The 18,791-nt window shown below is 39.8% G+C and overlaps 1 protein-coding gene across 1 annotated transcript; it reads left to right on the forward strand.

Annotated features, from left to right (window-relative positions):
• The first annotated feature begins 11,828 nt into the window (after positions 1–11,828).
• Positions 11,829–15,081, forward strand: LOC129471404 (cyclin-Y-like protein 1B). The gene has a single exon (XM_055259930.2). The coding sequence runs from the start codon at positions 12,530–12,532 to the stop codon at positions 13,382–13,384; it is 855 nt and encodes a 284-aa protein (XP_055115905.1). The 5' UTR covers positions 11,829–12,529; the 3' UTR covers positions 13,385–15,081.
• The last annotated feature ends 3,710 nt before the right edge of the window (positions 15,082–18,791 follow it).

An 18,791-nucleotide genomic window follows, 5' to 3' on the forward strand; every position in this document is an offset into this window, starting at 1 on the left:
GGAACATCACACATTGGGGACTGTTGTGGGGTGGGGGGAGGAGGGAGGGATAGCATTAGGAGATATACATAATGTTAAATGAGGAGTTAATGGATGCAGCACACCAACATGGCACATGTACACATATGTAACAAACCTGCACGTTGTGCACAGGTACCCTAAAACTTAAAGTATAATAATAATGAAAAGATACTAAGTGAACAATTAAAATAAAATAAAGAAAAGAAAAGTTAGATGGCAGCTTCTCAATTGGAAAATTAAACAGATTCTGAGATATGGGAATTTCCTTTGTCCTTTCCTAAGGATGAGAAAAATGTAATTGAAGCTGTAGCTTGATCTGGGAAATTATAGCTGCTTCAAATAGTGTGGGAATGGAGTTTATTTTGTTTTCACTTTTTCCAACATAAGAAATTTATAGATCAACTCAACATTACTAGGGATCTATATAACATTCATTATCTGAAGGATATATTGCAGTATAACTTCCACATATAAGCACCATCTTGCCTTGTATATATACAGGTTGAATTCATTAAGAAACATTATCAAGTCCGGGCATGGTTTCTCATGCCTGTAATCCCAGCACTTTGGGAGGCCGAGGTGGGTGGATCACAAGGTCAGGAGTTTGAGACCAGCCTGACCAACATGGTGAAACACCATCTCTACTAAAAATACAAAAATTAGCTGGGTGTGGTGGCACGTGCCTGTAATCCCAGCTACTCAGGAGGCTGAGGCAGGAGAATCACTTGAACCCAGGAGGTGGAGGTTGCAGTGAGCTGAGATCAAGCCACTGCACTCCAGCCTGGGCGACAGAGTAAGATTCCACCTCAAAAAAAAAGAAAGAAAGATAAAAGAAACATTATCAAGTCTGCAGCAAAAGCTAATTTCCAAAGCCATTTAGTGGTTGTTAGTACAGGCCCAGGGAAATTCTTTTCATACAGAAAAATAATTTGATCTCTTCCTTAAGCTCAAAAATTTCAAAACAAAATTGAGTCCTAACCCATCAAACTGCCATGCAGTAGGACAAGCTCAGGGTATTCATCTTCCATTTCTAGTTGTCTGAACTGTTCACCAGAGTGAATGTAGTTCAGCAATGACAATGCTGGTTTAAATAAGAAATGATAGATTAAAATATTTTCTGCAAAGTACTGCTGATGAATAATAAAATGAATAAATAAATAAACATCATATATTTTCACAAGCTTTGTAAATTTTTTTCAAATTAGACTTTTTCTGTTCCACATACTGTCTAAGATTGAATTGAAAGATATCTTAGCAGATTGTACTTCAGGTTGTACTAAATTCATATTTTCTCAACTTCTTTAAAAATATTCTCACGTATAGTTATTCCCAGCAGACTATTCATAGGACATGATTCTTTAGTGACTTCAAACTCAACCTTAACTCCTCAAGGAAATAACAGCATTGCTGTCAACTCATCTAAACATACTGGATATTTGCTTTGTTCTTTAGTTGCCTATTGTTGCTACTGCTAATACCCTCAACTCTTCAAGCAACTGTTCATGTGGAAAAGATAATGGTCTTTACAGTATAAACGTGTAAAATCCATACATAGCTCTCTGGCAGTACAAAACCAGATGGCAAGCTAGAGAGATCTGGCCTATTGGCAGTAGTTAGCTGACACTTGCACTGGATGGTAATGATTCTGAGAGATGTACATTTCTGTCAGAGTAGGCCCTCTATAACATGACTGTTAATTAAAAGTATATATACAGATGCATACATATATTAACAATGTATCATATGTAAACATGTATATATAAAGTATATATACATATATACATGTATTAAAGTGTGTATACACACATATATGTACACATATAAAAGTGTATATATTTATATATGACACTATATGTTAATTTGGTGGGATTTTGTTCTGTATTTGAGTTCCAGTAAACTTAGATATATCTAAAAATATAAGCCATAAAACTTCTCTTCATGGGACAGGATTATGTGCTGGAGCTAGCTCACACCCTAACTAGCATCAGTTGTTCAAATTACTAAAATTTTGAGTTAAAATTCAATTGCATACACTTGTTTGTAATACACGTGTTAGATAAATTTTACTGGAAAAGTAATGGAGACTCAAAATTCATTTCTTCCTAATTTGTTGCTACATTTTGCTGTTATCTGTGTTCTTGGAGTTATTTGTGTCTATTGTACCTTTTAGGTGGAAAAATATAAAAAAGTGTGCAATTGTGATTCTCTCCAAATCTGTATTCAACGATTACACATTGTAACTTAAAATTGGCTGTGATGGGTAATTTAAACACAGAAGTCAGCAAATGCTACAAATCAGGATTTGGTTTATGGCTTTGTTGATTGTCTAGGCTAAGACATTTGGGGAGTGAAATGCCAATAATGAAGAATAGATGTAAATACGTGTTGGGTCAGTAGCCATTGCCTTGTGAATAGCACGTATACACTCACAAATAATTTTCGAGAACTATTATCCAAATGAGGAAAAAAGTCACTCGAGTCAGAGTGAAGTTCTGTTGTCCATCTTCGTTTTTTAATTTCCGCTTACTTGTTAATACGTATGTTAGAAAATATCAGAAGGCCTGTTGATCATGCCCTGTCCTACCACTGTCCTCTGAGCTGCCTGCTTGGCACTGCTACGCTGCCCCTGGATTGGTTACAATGCGGGGTTTTGTGTGGATTACAGGCGGAGGAAGAATGGGGAAGCCGCAAAGCAAGAGCCTTGCTGGAGTTGGCCACTCCTCTGTGCAACAGCCTAAATAGCGCAGCACCCAGGACGCACTAGGCCCTCCATAAATGTCGGTTTAACAGAAAGTGACTATTAATCCAAACCTGAGGCCAGTGAGAGGCGCAGCTGCAGGATCGGTGGGTCCTAGGGCTTCCTGAAACGCAGTCTTGAGGGCCCTGTAGGAAATTTTCTCCCTCTCCCCGCGGGCATGGCTTTTGTACCCTGACACGGAATGAATGTCAAGCTCAGGTTGAACTCGCGCTTTTGACCCTAGGCGGTATCCTCAGGGAGGCCTGATGGAGGACAGAGGGGCTGGCCGAGGGTGGAGAGCGAAGGGATCGCGGGAGCGGAGCGAGGGTCTCATCCCCCCTGGAGGACCCTGGCAGACCCACACGTGCCCTCCTTTCGCACAAGTCGGTCGCTGCCCTGTACTCTTTGGCAGGGCATACGTAAGAATGATTTCCGCCGCGGAGATCCAGCGCTTCCTTCCATTTTGCCTCCTGGCCCCTGCTGGAGACCGCAGCCCCTTTCATGGCAGCTCCGCGCCCCAGAGCAGGAACGCATCGGGACGCGGTCACATTTCGGCTTTGGTAGCTGCGCCCGCGCCCCCGTACTCCGGGCAGGGAATCCGGGCTGCGGGCGCCAGGCGGAGCTGGCATCTTCCGGGACCTGGATGGTTGTTGCGTGGGGGCTCCCAAGCTAAGCTGGTGTAGGGGCTCTCAAGACTCCCTTTCTGGCATCCCACGGAAAAACACATGAATCAGAAACTCCTCTGCTTGGTCCTCCCGTAGGGGCCGAGTGGCGGGGAACTCCCAGGTACTCGTGTGGGGATCATAACCCAGAGACTGTGGGGCGACCTTGGGAGAGAAGCCCCCACACAGCTGCACTTGGCTTCCTTTTGAGCCGGACTGCCTGTCAGGGACCCCGAAGACTGCGAGGCTGGAGTACAGACCTGGGGTGTGCTGGCGTCTCCTTCCCATCCCAAAGTGCTATTTCATTTTCCTCCCGCTTCACTCTGGGTCTCTGGCCCTTTCTTTCAGTTTCTCAGCAGAGCAGGCCGTTTCGTCTGTTCCCAAATATCTTTTAAAAGTTCATTTTGTAGCGCAATCTCCCCACAATGCAGAATCTTGTACTTATCCCTTGGTACTATTAAAATAAGATAACATTCACCATTAAATTAGTCCAAAATATCTTTGATGTTAATATTTAGGTCGAGAAGGGTTGATGGCTCTTGCACACTCTTGTGTGCAAGGGAGGGAAAAGTAGTACAACTTCTCTGGAGAATAATTTGGCAAAATATGTAAATAACCTTAAAAATACTTTTGAACTTGATCCGTCTTTTTCTAGGATCTTTCAAAAAAAATTATATGAAGTCTTGATAACCTACAAAGATCTTCATCACATTACTATTTGTAAAAGAAAAAAAATGAAAACAACTTTATCCACAACAAGAAACATTAGCTAAGTTATGGTATGTTCATCTTATGGACCATAAATTGTCATTGAAAAGATTGACTAATGCCATCAAAGAAAAGCACAAGAGATAAAAAACATGTAAAAACAGAAACAAAAACAAAAACAAACAACAAAAAAACAAGAAACAAACAACAACAAAACCTCTGCTTGTCAAAATATTCAAGCCATTTAAAAACAAGCTGGTAAATCTTTAAATTATATATGGCAAGAGTATCACAGATTTAAAAATAAAACATAAAAGAAAAAATAAAAAAACACAGCCTCCAAGAAAAGTAAAATAGGTATTTGTACTTAGATTGTTAATATAGAAAGCCCTTTTGTCAACGCTAATAACGCTCCCAAATATTGTGTACATTATTAAAACCATTCTGGACGACAATTTGTCAAAGTAAGTTTATTCACAATACCTAGTTAGTCATTATCGTCTAGCAGGCACTAGGAAGGGTTCTCTATAGAAGCAGGGTAAGGGGAGAAGAGTTTTGCTATCAGCCCCGTAAGCAACTATATGAATGTAGGGTATTGACAAGTGGGTGGTTTAGCTCCCTCCTTCACATGGCTTGCTTTAATTAGTGGGAGTGAGCAGACATGAGAACATGTCAATTCAAGTTGAGGTTTTAAGAAGTGTGCTGTCTTCTGCTTGCTCTAGTGTGCTTAGCGTACCCCTCATGAGAAGAAGATGATTCTGTAGCTATTGTTCAAAATTTCAGCCTGGGCCCTTGAATAAAAAACAGACCAGACCGATGACAGCAAACTTGAAACTCAGACCTAGCAAAGCCCAGGGGAACAAGTGCTGATCAACAGAACTGCAATTAAAAAGTAAATCTTTGTCATCGTAGCCCCTACATTTTGAAGGTCATTTGTTATGCACGGATATTGCACAAAACCTACCTAATACGCATGAAAAGGTAGAACTGTCCTATCCAAATGCCCTACACACCCTTCATCCCCTGCCCTAAAAACACTGGAAATAGTGAATGAAGAAAAAGCTACAGCCCCTGACTATGTGGAGATGTGGGATGGATATGTACATCCAACACAAAACCGTATACATAGTTATATAAATACAAATTGTCATAAATGTTAGCCAAGAAATTTGGAAAATCATAGGATGCAAAGAGGAACAGGAGGAATTAATTTCAATTGGGAAATTTAATTGAAATTAATTTCAATTGGAAAATGGGCAGAGTATAAGCAGAAAAGGATTTCAGTTCGAAAGAACAGAGTGAACAAAAGAGAAGAGCAGCGTGGGGCCTTGGAGCTTCTGGTAGGTGGTCAGGGTGCCCAGAGCACAGAGAGCTCTAGATGAGGTCTGGGGGAGCAGCAGGGTCCAGCTCACACAGGGCCTCATAGGCCATAATGGGGATTTGGGTTTTATGAGAAGCTCAATAAGAGACATAGATATGTGTTTCTTTTAAATTAAAATTTATTCATGTAAACATATTAGTCTGAAAACTAGAGCAAATTCAGCCCTTGGCATACACAAATGGACTTTGAATTTTGAAAATAGCCGTGAGACTGTTCCTATGAAACCCTTACTGCAGTGCACATTACAGGGGGCTTTGTAAACACCATCATTTGAAATACTATCTATACACTAGCTACAAAATAGAAGAAAAGGGAATAATTTACTCATGAAATTCACTTTTAAATAAATGAGATATATAACATATTCTCGACAATTAACATTTTTGTCACCTTTCCATTTGCTTGTATAATAACAGTGAAACTAAACAAAAGGAAATTCTTCTTTTGGAAGAGAGGCAAAAAAACTGCTGTGTTTCTGAGCCATAGAAGAGTCTTGCTAAATATCAACCAAAAAATAGTATAATTACACGATCTAAAATTAAAATAAAATAGAAACAATTTACAATCAGATTCACATATAAATATTTATACATTATAGATTTACTTTTATAATATAAATATAAAATATGTATACATTAATAAAGTACTATGCTAAGAATTATAACCTTTAAAATTTCCGTTTGAACTATCATATAATCCCTTGAACAGTGGTCCTTAATATTGCCAAGATAGAAAAACATTAAAATTGTTTTAGAAGATTAAAACAAAAACCCATTTACTGTAGATTCATTGAGTAGACTAGTTGAGGACTAGCGTCTCCATTTCATTTGGGAGAGTTAAATCAAAAGAAGGTCCCCAGCAAATGCCAGTACAAGGAGCATCATGATGTACTCTGTCTTTCCCTTGTGGAGCACCTGGTGCATCTTCTTCTCCTAGGGTTCTAACCCTGGGTGGGGGGCGGCATCTTGTCTTTAATAGCCACTAGACCCTCATTTTCTACACCATCGCAGCTTTGTGTACTCCTTCCTTGGGATCTAGAGAGCATTCCCTGGTGGGCTTCTCGAGCCTCTGCCAAATGTCCAATTTAGAATGCCAGGGATATCAAGATACTTCTCAAAATGTTCATATTCAATTCTAACTCACAAACTTTCCATCTAAAGTTGCCATTTTTGCTTCCTGAACTCATCAGTTGCTTTTCATCATCAGTATTCTCAACCTGCTAGCGTGAGCTTTTCTCTCCTGGGAAACACGCTGATGATGACACTTGCCACTGATCATTTACACTTTTTCTGAAAGATTTCGTTGCGTCTAGCTCTTAACATGAAAGGCTGTTTTTATCAGTTGCTTTGGTAAGATTCTTCTTTATTTTTTTGTGGTAAATTTACTCTAAATTGTGTACTTCATGAAAATCCATTTGTTTTTCTTGATGTAGTTGAAGAAGGACATGAATGATCTTCTGGAACTGTTGCCTTTTACTTTCTGACCATGATTTCCTGGTTGCAGCAAATCTGCTCAGTTTAATACTTTTGATATAATGTTTAGGTACATTGATTATTTTATCTTCTTCAGTTATTTTAATGTACATTTCATTTATTTCTTCTCTGTTAAAATAAGTGTGTTCGTTTTCTATGTCTGCTGTAACAAATTATCACAAGCAGTGGCTTAAAATAATGTAAATTTATTATCTTGCATTCTGGACATCAGGAGTCTGAAATCAGTTTCCCTGGGGTAAAATCAGTCTATCAACAGGGCTGCAGTTCTTCCAGCAGCACTATCGGAGAATCCATCCCTTCTCTCTCACAGCTTCTGGAGGTGGCCTATATTGCTTGATTCATAACCACATCTCTTCAACCTCTGCTTTCCTTGCGTCATTTCCTTCCCGGACTTGGATCTTTCTGCCTCCCTTTTACAAGAACCTGTGTGATTACCTTGGAGCTCACCCAGGTAACCCAGGGTACTCTCCCCATCTCAAGATACTTAAATTAATTATATCTACGAAGTCTCTTTTGACATGTAAGTGAATAGAATACATTTACATGTTTGTTCTGGGACTTAGGACATGGACACCTTTGCCAGGGAGAGTGTGGGACATTATTCAGCCTTCCACAGAAAGTTTTACTAGGCCACATCAGTCCATTTCTTCAAAACTTCTAAGAGATCTCTGTTTCCTGAAACACTTGTTTTAGAAAATTCCAAGTTCCCACCATCCGTGTCATCTTCTCCAATAACAGCAGTCAGATCACTGAGCTTCAGCAAGGGTTCACCTAGAAATTTGATCTGATTTTTACTGTTAGAACTTGTTCCATACCAGTTTAGCATTTTATAGCATTTCATTTCATTTAGTGTTCACTAACTCTTCTTTCCCATCTTTCTGCTTATAAAAAAGTCTTCATACTTTCCTCATGATTAGAATTTTTATCAAAGCATTTTAATGTCTGAAGTTGTGCTTTGTTTTGCTGATGTATAATGAAGAGTGTTTTAGTTGAAATTTAGTTGAAGCAGCTACTTGAAATTTTAAATGTTTTGATGCACTATGTGCCATTAAAACACTGAATCTTTCTTGTTACATTTATTATCAGCCCAGATTGTTCTAAACACTGAGATTTCTCTTCTTTCAGTCTTTTTTTCCTAGGTAACTTTTAAAAAGCTAGCATAAAGAATTGGAGATTTCCAGGTCTTTTATTTCTGTTAAAATGTTCTCAAGTCTGGCTTTCATTAAAGTTGCTTCAATTCCTGAAAATTCCTTTTTATGAACCTCAAGCATCTCAAAGATGTGCTCTCTTTCCTTCAGAAGGGCAGAAACTTCAATGGCCAGTCAGGGCTGCCACCGGGATGGACCAGGGTGATGTAGAGTTTCATGGTCATCAGTGGATCTATAGCTGAGCCCCATCATGTTGCCAGACTGGAGAACTCTCTGAACATTCTGTCTACCAGTGTCTGGCAACTAGGATAGACCTTAGTGGAGGTAAGAGAGAAGGAACAAACACTGTAGAAGAAAACCTTCCAACCTTCCTCAAGCAGTGACAAACATAGACGGGATAATATCACATTACCCTGGGAGATATGGACTGGACATCTAGAGGTACGTGATGATGGCTGGGGGCTCTGAACACCCTAGCCCTGCCATTGGTGCCCCAAAGGCTCAGGGAATCTGTCTCGCCTCATGTGTGAATCATTTAGAATCACTGGTTGAGGTCTCCACCAGCTGTAGAGCACTAGTTGAGAGCATTTACAGGCTGCTAAACCTAGCCAATATTTCATTTCTCTTAAACTTTTCCTTCTGTGATCCTTCTAAGATTGTCAGATTTAGCAAATGAAAATACATCTGCTCAGTTAAATGTGAATCTCAAAAAAAATTAATATAAAGACATCCCGTGTAATAGCTGTGATATACTTATAATAAAAAAATTGCCATTTTGTTTGCTATTCAAATTTACCTGGGGATCCTGTATTCATCCAGCCACTCTCCTTCCTGGAGGCATCATTCTCTCCATAATGATAACAGAGAACTCACTGCTGTCAGTGCTCCTGCTCATTTTTTTGTTTGACTATCTTTGAATATGTATCAAGGAGAGGGTTGTAAAGGGCCCCCAAAAAGGGTTTCAACCAATGGTGTGCTGGAACCAGATTGCATCCACTGGCTAGAGCTGATGATAACCAGTTTTTTCCAACCCCGCGTTGAGGAATGTCTCATTGACATGGCTTGAAATGCCATGGTTGGCATTTACACCAAAGACATCTTGCACCCAATAAATAAGCGAATACTAGAGATGAAGGTTTCTTCTGCCTTCTGCCTCTCCACCTCCAACCCCCAAAAAGCAGGTTAAACATTGACTTATGCATGACCAGTAATGACCAGTTCTCTTGAACTATAAATTCTGCCGGTCTCTAGAAAGCAATCTTGGAAGCCGGTTTTCTCCCCTTTAGAGTAAGGGTGAGTGAGAAATACCATTGCCACCAGAGGTCGCTCTTAACCTCTTGAATCCAAAAGCACTCAAGCTACACGGAATCACCTCTTGACACAGAATTAGGAAGGACATTTTCTATACCATAAAGTAAGTGACTTAAAATTAATTCTACATTTTAACCTGTCTAACCCTATGGAGTTTCCATAGAACATAAACATAGAATATAAAATAGTTAAAGCACTAGTAATACAGGTGTTGTTTATTATCACTTTTCTGTTAATTGCCAAGCACAGAAACTTATTTTATTTAGTGAAGATCTCCTTATTTCAGTGCTATCAAAAGAAATATAGAATGTGAAGAGACGGAGGAAGTGGTACTTTATTAAGTTTTAGCTTTACATACACATTCTTGGACATAGAGTGAGTTCAAAGAACTAAGAAAATTTTAGTAGAAGTAAAACACCTTGAAGACCACATGATCAGTGAGAGGTAATTATTCATATAATTTGGCTTAAAACACAGCTCTGCTTAAAACATAGCTATGTTCAACTATATTTTCTTAAAGATGTAATAAAACTACAAATATTTGATGGACACTGTCTATACAGTATATGAAATGAATAGAATATTACATTCTTTAAGGTAAGTGTCTAATGGAATAATTTATATGTATATATAAAATATTAGATATATGTATTTCCAAATAGTAAATTATATAGTAGAATTTTCAACAAGTTGCTACGAGAACTTAGAAAAACACAGCTAGTCTTTTTAAATGTCTCTTTTCTCTTAAATTTATTGGCTGATTTATGGCCTAGATGTTACCTTGGTGGTGAACAAGAGGCTTACATTCTATTAAAAAATAAAAAAATTATAAAATTATTTCAAATGGTCCTAAGCATTATGAAGAACATAATAGAAGATGATGAAATATGGGAAAACTGGGGTGGAATTGGCATGGTCAGGTAAGTTTCTCCTGGGGGAAACTGAACTGAGTCCTGAATAAGGAGTTGGCCTTATGAGATTTAAAGAGAGAATGTTCCAGGCAGAAGAGTGGAAATTTAAAAGGCCCATGTGATGAGGATTTTGAAACTCTACAGACATATAAATTAACAGAGTCAGTACAATAGTTAAAATACAGGATTTGTTGGTAGGCTTGCCTGAAGGAACATCTTTTCACGTGTAATGGATGGACCTATTGAATGCTCCATCCTCTTTGCAATCTGGACTGCACAGATTATTTTGTTGCTAGGCACAGCCAATCTCCTGCAGGCGCTGAGAGGAGAGTTCAAATGTGCCCCTGAAAGGAAATGTAGAGACACAGTTGTAAGAGAGCAGCTTGCTCCAAAGCACGCCGCCCATGAGATCTCAGCATGGAAGACTTATTTCTTTTTAAACAACATGTGGAGGGCTGGGTGTGGTGGCTTACACTTGTAATCCCAGCACTTTGGGAGGCCGAGGCTGGAGGTCTGCTTGGAGCCAGGAGTTCAAGATCAGCCTGGGCAATATGATAAGAACCTGTTTCTACACAAATTGTAAAAAATTAACCAGGCATGGTGGTGTGCACTTGTTGTCCCAGCTACTCGCGAGGCTGAGGCAGGAGAATCACTTGAACTCAGAAGTTTGAGGCTACAGTGAGCTATAATTACACTATTGCACACCAGCCTGGGTGACACAGTAAGACCCTGTCTCAAAAAAAAAAGAAAAAAAAAAGAGCCTCAAAACCATCGAAATTTGTCTACCAACTCTGGGAACAAGTCTAACTTTGCACCAAAATAGAAGACATTATAGTTAGAAAAGGATTTTGCCAAATATTTGAAGTGATGAAAGATTTTTAAATTTTTCAATCCTTGAGAGTGTAGTTATGTAAGTCTATAAAACTGATTAGACATTTTAAGACACTGTAGAGAAGGAACTTAAAAAGTAGCAATCACAAGTAAGTGGCTTTTAAGATTTTTTTTTTTTTTTTTTTTGTGATGGAGTCACTCTGTCGCCCAGGCTGGAGTACAATGATGCGATCTTGGCTCACTGCAACCTCCGCCTCCCAGGTTCAAGCGATTCTCCTGCCTCAGCCTCCTGAGTGGCTGGGATTACAGGCATGTGCCAACATGCCCGGCTAATTTTTGCATTTTTAGTAGAGATGAGGTTTCACCATGTTGGCCAGGATGGTCTCAAACTCGTGACCTTGTGATCTGCCTGCCTCGGCGTCCCAAAGTGCTGGGATTACAGGCGTGAGCCACCGAGCCCGGCCTAGGTTATTTTTAAAAGATATATAAAAGTGGAAAGGTGGGGGCGGGGCTGCCGGCATGGCAGGGCCTAGTGAGCCTCGTGCCTGGGCCCCCACATCGCAATGGGGGCGGGGGCGCGTGGAGGGGCCTCCGGGCCTGATTGGTTCCTGGGAACCCGGAGGGAGCTCTGGCGGTTGGCAGGGCAACCTCCTTCAATTGGTGTGAAGCGGTGGAAGGAGGAGGAGCTCCCTCTGTGCTCTCTTCTCGGCAATCACAGCTCTCAGGCTTGTTGCGTCTAGACCCTTCTAAAAAAAAAAAAACAACCAAGCAGATTCCCAAGGGACCCTTGCAGACAAGTCAGCTCAGGGGAGGCGGCTGAGGCGGGATGCGGGCTGCTAGTGGGGTGCAGCCCCATAGCCAGGGGCTGGCCCTGCCAGCGTGCCTTTGCTGGGTTGCTGGGAAGAGGTGGAAGTGCTGAGCTCTGCAGACTTGGAAGCAAGGGAAGGCCCAAGCTGCTGGAGAGGAGCCTGGCTACCCCATGGGGAACACGCTGAGCTATTGCGTGGGCACCAACGCCTGCCTCAAGCGGGGCCAGCGCAGGAGGTCTGGGGAGCTGTCCTGCAGCGCTGACATTTATGAGGCAGCATCAAGCAAAGGTGTAGGCCAAGGCAGAGAGGAACGGAGGCGCCGCGGATGGAACATGCTGCTGCCTGATGCCAGGCCCAAGCAAAGCCAGCGCAGGGTGCAGTGGGTGAAACCGCCCTGCAGCTATAACCTCACGGAGGCAGAGGTGGCAGCAGCCCCACACCCCACTGCTGTGGAGCCTACCCAGTCGGATTTCGGAGCCCACGAGGGCCGTGACCTGAGCACACCAGCGACCAGGAGATGCCCAAAGATTTTGCTTCTGACTATCCAAGGGAAAGCACACTCTTCCTGAGAAAATATCAAATGAGTGTGCAAGAAAAGAGGAGCAGCTCTCACCTACACTACATACCTGCACGGCATCTTGATAGAAAATACAGCTCATGTTCCACCATATTGCTAGATAACAGCACACTCAGCCAGCCTGACCTTAGACACACACTGGAAAGTGTGGCTTTGGCAATATATTACGACATAAAGCACAGATATGCAAATAGATCTCTGGCTATTTTTGAAGAGCCAATACATCCACTTTCACAAGACAAGGTTCCAGGGAAATCCTTCAAGCCTGATCCCAAACGCAACTGTGTTTTCAGATATTTCTGTACTCTTTCTCAAGTCATAAAACTAACAGCTCCATGTGCAATCGTAGCTTTGGTGTACATCGAACGACTTCTAACTAGTGCTAACATCGATCTTTGTCCCACTAATTGGAAAAAGATTGTCCTCGGAGCCGTGCTTCTTGCTTCCAAAGTGCGGAGAAATCATGGTCTGTGGAGTGTGGGTGACAGCCAGAAGCCCAAGGACACTGCAGTTGAGAACACGAGCAAGATGGAGAAGTGTTTCTTGGAGCTACTTGAGTTTAATATTCATGTATCTGCCAGTGTTTATGCAAAATATTACCTTGACCTGCGTGCCTTGGCAAATGACCATGACCTGTATTTTCTATTTAGTTTTCTTCACGAAGATAAAGCCCAGAAACTGAGGCTAGGTCATGGCTGTGTGAATACAAAAACGCATCGAGATGCCGCTGCTATGAAAAGGGCTGTCAGCATGAACTTCATTGGTATTCGGTGCTCTAATGCCATCTTATCTTAAAGAGAAAAATTAGCCTTATAAGACCCTGAGCTTCTCAACTGTAAAGACTAGAAAATATCACTTCTGCTGAAAGAAACAACAAAATTAGGATTTTCTTTTTTTCTTCTTTGTTTTATTTGTTATTTTTTTTTTTCATTTGTTTGTTTAAGATTTTCATCAAGAGGAAGCATCTTCAAGTTAGCCACATTGTGGAACTGGCTGATGGTGGTATGAACAGTGGGTGCCGGGTGCTTCCTGCCCTTCCTCTTTCACTGGGTCTAGATGGCATTCCTAGGGCACCACCTTCTTGAACAACTCTTGGAGAGAAGGAGTGTCACGTGGACACAGCACATCCCAGCTCAGAGTCCAGTCATCCACAGTCTCAAGCAGGTGCCAGTGGTGTCCACAGTCACCCACAGTCCCTAGCAGATGACAGTGGTCTGAGCTGAGCTGGAGCTAAAAAAAACTTTAGAATTGGCTCCAGATTTGTGAGAGCACCTGGGTTTGGTTCTCTGTCCACTGAGGCACTGAATGCATGATGGCGCAAAACTCAACAATGGTAGGAAGAGAGAGTGGCATCAGCGCAAGGCTGTCATTCCTCCAAGCACCAGGGTGCCTCAGGTCTGCTCATCTAGTCTTCGGAGGGAATCTGTGCATGTGAAATGAGGCCCCCACGTCATGGTTATAAAGGAAGAGATGAAATCAGCTCATCTTCTCCCAGGCCGATAATGGTCACGCCACCTAAGGAAGCGGTAAAAGACCTGGCCTTGGGATTCTTAGGGGAGCTACAGAAGTGAAAACTGAATTTACCCAGTTCCGGGAAAACAACAAAGGAGGAGCATCTGGGTTCAAAACCTTATCAGAAGATCATTTTCCCAGCTAATCTTGCCCTGGTGCATTGTATGGTCTCAGCACTTGTCAACAATACAAAAGACTGTCTATAATTCTAAGACAGGGACACACCACGCCTCACATTTTCCGGTGCACTGCAGTGGTTCAAGAGATTGCTGGTGCTGCCTGCATCTGTCTGTTTGCATATGGAGAGGAACTGCGGTTCTCACAGGAGCAGCTTCTGCATCCTGAGGAAGTTTGCCCACACAGTTCTGGTTGTAATAACTGGTGGCACCTACTGACATGCAGTCAACAATGGGACTCCTGTGGTGCACAGGACTGCCCCCCTCGTCAATCAAGAAATAATTTTCTGGCTTCCAAAATAGAAGGTGCTGAGGATCAACTGCTTCAGAGTCTACAAGGGAAACATTTTCAGAGACTTTCTTTTTTGTCACAAGAACACCAGATCCCCACCAATGTGAGATGGTAGATCAAGTTTTTGTGCAAGGGTGGATGTGGGGGGCAGAATCCTAAGACGCCCCATGATCTCTGCTGTGTTTTGTTACACCCTGAATCCTCATCTTTCCTTGGGTACGGCCAGACCTGTGCCTTGTTCTAGACATTTGAATATGGCAAAGTGAGGGAATGGCTCTTGCGAGTTACCTTTCCTTTCCTTTTATCGGGAACAATATGACTCCCTATTTTCTTTCTTGCGTTTACTTTCACAGTGCAATGGTTTGGAATATCCCACTGTCAATTCGTGATTTCCTCCTCCAACCATAATCTATGGCCCTTTATATGTAATGGAATGTTTTCATGTATTGATATTTTGTCTGAAGATAAAATATTAGACTAAACATGTTAAAACATTTCATGCAAAACCTTCAGTGGTTGTAAAGTCTACTCTTTGGTGAATATACAAATTTATCTATTTTATTTATTAAAAATTGTATTAGTTGTGATAATGATATTTTCTTTCTTATCTTCACTTGTTAGATATAGTTACTTAAATTTTTCCAAAATTAATGATATTGTATCTTATATTTGATTTAAAATACTACTAGGATATTTGGATTGACAGTTGAAAATAAATGGCAAAATAAGAATTGCTGAAACCTAGTGATAATGTACTTAGGATGGGTTTATTATCTATTATGTGTATCATTGTTAAATGTTTAAATTTCCATGAAAACCTATACATAACAACTTAAAATTTTGTGTAAAATCCTTCGTGCCCGGCACTTAGGCTCCACTGCATAATGAATAAAAGGAAAATGAATTCTCCTGCGGGGGAAAAAAAAAAGATATATAAAAGTGAATTGTTTACTTGATTACAGCTGATGAGGCATTTTTTTAAAAAAGAGGAAGCAATATAATTTTTTGTTGTTGTTTAGACTAGATTTCATGAATACGCTTCTGGAAACAAACATTTTCTTTGTACTTCCATGTGATGTGTGGTGCAAGTCATTCTTTCCATCTTTCCTGGTCCAAGAGGGCTAGAATGTGAGTAAAAGAGATTTCACACACGAAAAGCACATACCCAGAAGCCAGAGAGCAGGATCCATTATAGGATCTGGCTGTCTCTTCCTCTGTCATGTGTGGGCTTAACTTGATTGAATAACCCATTTGTTTCATTCATTCATTTATTCATTCAGTTTTGGCATCAGACTAACATGAGCTCATATTCATCATATGATGCAATACAAGCTATTTAACTCTAAAATTCAGCAATATCAACACTAAAATGAAGATACTCCATAAATTATTTAATGGTTATTGAGGTTAAACAAGATTGTGCAATTGCTAACTCACGCCATGGGCCAGTGGCCTTAGTAAATGATAGACTGCTATTAATGTTGTTTTTATTGTTCGTTTACTAATTCAGAAAACTGTTAGCTACATTCTTTATTATGAGGACTGTGTTAGATTCTGGGGATAGGGACAGTACATAATTGAGTTTATTTGTCTAATATATGCATATATGTGTCTAATATTTGTCTAATGTATTATATATACATATGTATATATGATTACTAATCAGATGCTATGTAGAAATATACACAAAACAATAGCTATAATGTTGATATCTATCATGAGCAAGCTGAGGCTCAGAGAGGGTAATGACTTTCTCAAGATGGCACAGCTCATATCAGAGCCAGGGTTTGATGGTGGCTCACCAGCCGCATTCAGTTCCTTTAACAACTAACACCAAAGTGCCTGTCACCTTGGCACAATCAAGAGTGGTTAGTTTTTTGTAAGCTAACTGTTGTTGGGTGTTAAAGAAGGCTCTAAAGAGTGGTGTCCTTTAAGTTGGCTTTGGAAAGAAAAGTACGTGTTTATCAGCTGGGGAATGGGGAAGAGAGATTGGGAGAATAAGTAGCAGAAAGGGAAGTTAGCATTTTTTTTCCCAGAAGTGAAAAACAAAAAGCCTAGTTCCAGTAGTAGCCATGGCATATAATTATATATTAATGTCTTTTTAACTAAAGAAAAGCAGAACACTATTAAACTATAAAAATCAGTTATAAAGTTATCTTTTACACTCTTGTTAAAAATCTTGTAGAAAAGCACGCAGTGAATTCGTATAATAAAAGACAAACTCATGATTTTTAAGAGTATAGAAAAATAAAAAGGAGATTTTTAAAAAAAATTAGTTTGCTTTACCGAATGGTTGATAAGGACAAAAATAGAGCTCATATTTCATCCATTCTTAGTAGGTGCATTTTTTTTTGTTGGTTGGGGCTGCAAAATGACAACTTGCTGACTGGTAGTTCAATGTAATATGTTATTTACTTTTATATTCCGAATTCTAATCGGTTATGTGAGAACTCTGTGGAGGAAAAATTGTTGTTGCTGTTGGTGAAGGGTTTTAAATCATTCGTTTAAACAATAAGTGCCTATGATTGTAGATCTAAAGCAAAAATGTGAAATATTTTGTCAGAAATATCTTTTTGATAAAGATTATTCCTTTCGTGTTTCTGTAACCTGTCAGTTCTTCATACTTTTACTTGATTCCTACCCAACTGAGAATACATGGTCAACTATTCCAACATTGTCTGCTCTTATATCCTCTTTGATTTTTCTGTGAATATCTTGAAAATATCCAGTCTGGATTGCAGTCACCCTTTATTCTGCCGTTTAGATTAGAAGTATTACCACAGCATATTAATACAGCCTCCCAAATAGATCCACTGGACTCTCATATTCTCTGATCACAGATGGGTTCTCCTTATCAGTATGGCCCATTTATTTCTGTTTAATTCCAATCTATTACCCAAACTAATCTTTGCCAGATGTGGTCATCAAACCCAAGCCCCTTACCCTTTTCTTCCCATTTCTGCTTCCGTTACCCCTCTCACTCCATTGGTTTTTGCATTTTTATCAGAAATCTTTCAGGGTATGTTTCACTGTCAGCCATTTTCTCTTTTATAACTATAATTTGCTTTCCACATATTTCATGGCAAGTGGGAGGCAGCATAAGATAGAAACTTTACCTGGATATTAACTGCAGCCCCACCCTTTCTGGCTCAGGCTTTTGGGCCCTAAATCATCTCATGTATAGAATAATAGTAGTAAAAATGCACTTCATGGTTTGTTGTGAGAGTGAAATCAGATATAGCATGTAGAGGATCTATCATATGGCTGATAGGCACAAGGTGTACAACAAATATTAAATTCTTTCTTTTTCCCCTCTTGGGTAATACATGTTTTGCTTCTTTTCTTACTAGTCTAAGCTTGTATCTCCTTTGTGGATTTCCTCTCTCAGCTCAATGTTTTCCTTATAATCTTCATCTCTTCATTGTTTTCTATAACGATTTTACTTGCCAAAACCTCACACCTCATTTTATGCATATCTACCCCAATTATATATTTTTGATTTATCAATCTTTGGGTTTGAAAGTAGCCTTATTGATCATCTGATTAAACTTAGTATTTTGATGAGAGACCCAAGTTTCGGAAACATTAAGGTACTTTTCCAGAAACACAAGAATCAGTGACAATAGAACCTCCATCTTTTGACTTTTGGACAACTGATCTGCCAGTTCTCTCTCCAAAGCTCAATGTTTCATTTGAATCAACTGTTCATACTGCAGGAATCTTACATTTTTCACAATTATCAAAGAGTTTTTCACACCTATTATCTCAGCATCTCCAATTTTCACTTGAGCATACTGAAGCTCAGTAAATGTAAATACTTTCTCAGGTTGTATGATTAGTTGTGACGGAGCAAGGATTAGCTTCCAGTCTTTGACTTTGTTTCTACAAAGTCCAGGTACTTCATTTGCAGGAACTTAGGCCGAAGATCTCTGCTTCATACTTGTCAGGCCTTTTATATGGTTTAGTCATTGTTCTCAACACTGAGAACATTATTTCTTACTACTACTCTGCTTGGCTGTAAATTTAAAAGATTACACCAAAATCACATGTACATGTGTTATTAAAATACTTTAAGAGGCTTCTGATTATAAGGCATTATTCTCTATACATAAGCACAAATATACTATTTTTCGTTTCATTAGTAATCACTTTGTATAATATATACCATGTCAATTCTAAGTCAAAGGAAGCATGTTATTCTTTTTTCTGTTTTTTTTTTTTT

The sequence above is a fragment of the Symphalangus syndactylus genome, chromosome 21 (assembly GCF_028878055.3).
Source record: "Symphalangus syndactylus isolate Jambi chromosome 21, NHGRI_mSymSyn1-v2.1_pri, whole genome shotgun sequence".
Taxonomy (NCBI): domain Eukaryota; kingdom Metazoa; phylum Chordata; class Mammalia; order Primates; family Hylobatidae; genus Symphalangus; species Symphalangus syndactylus.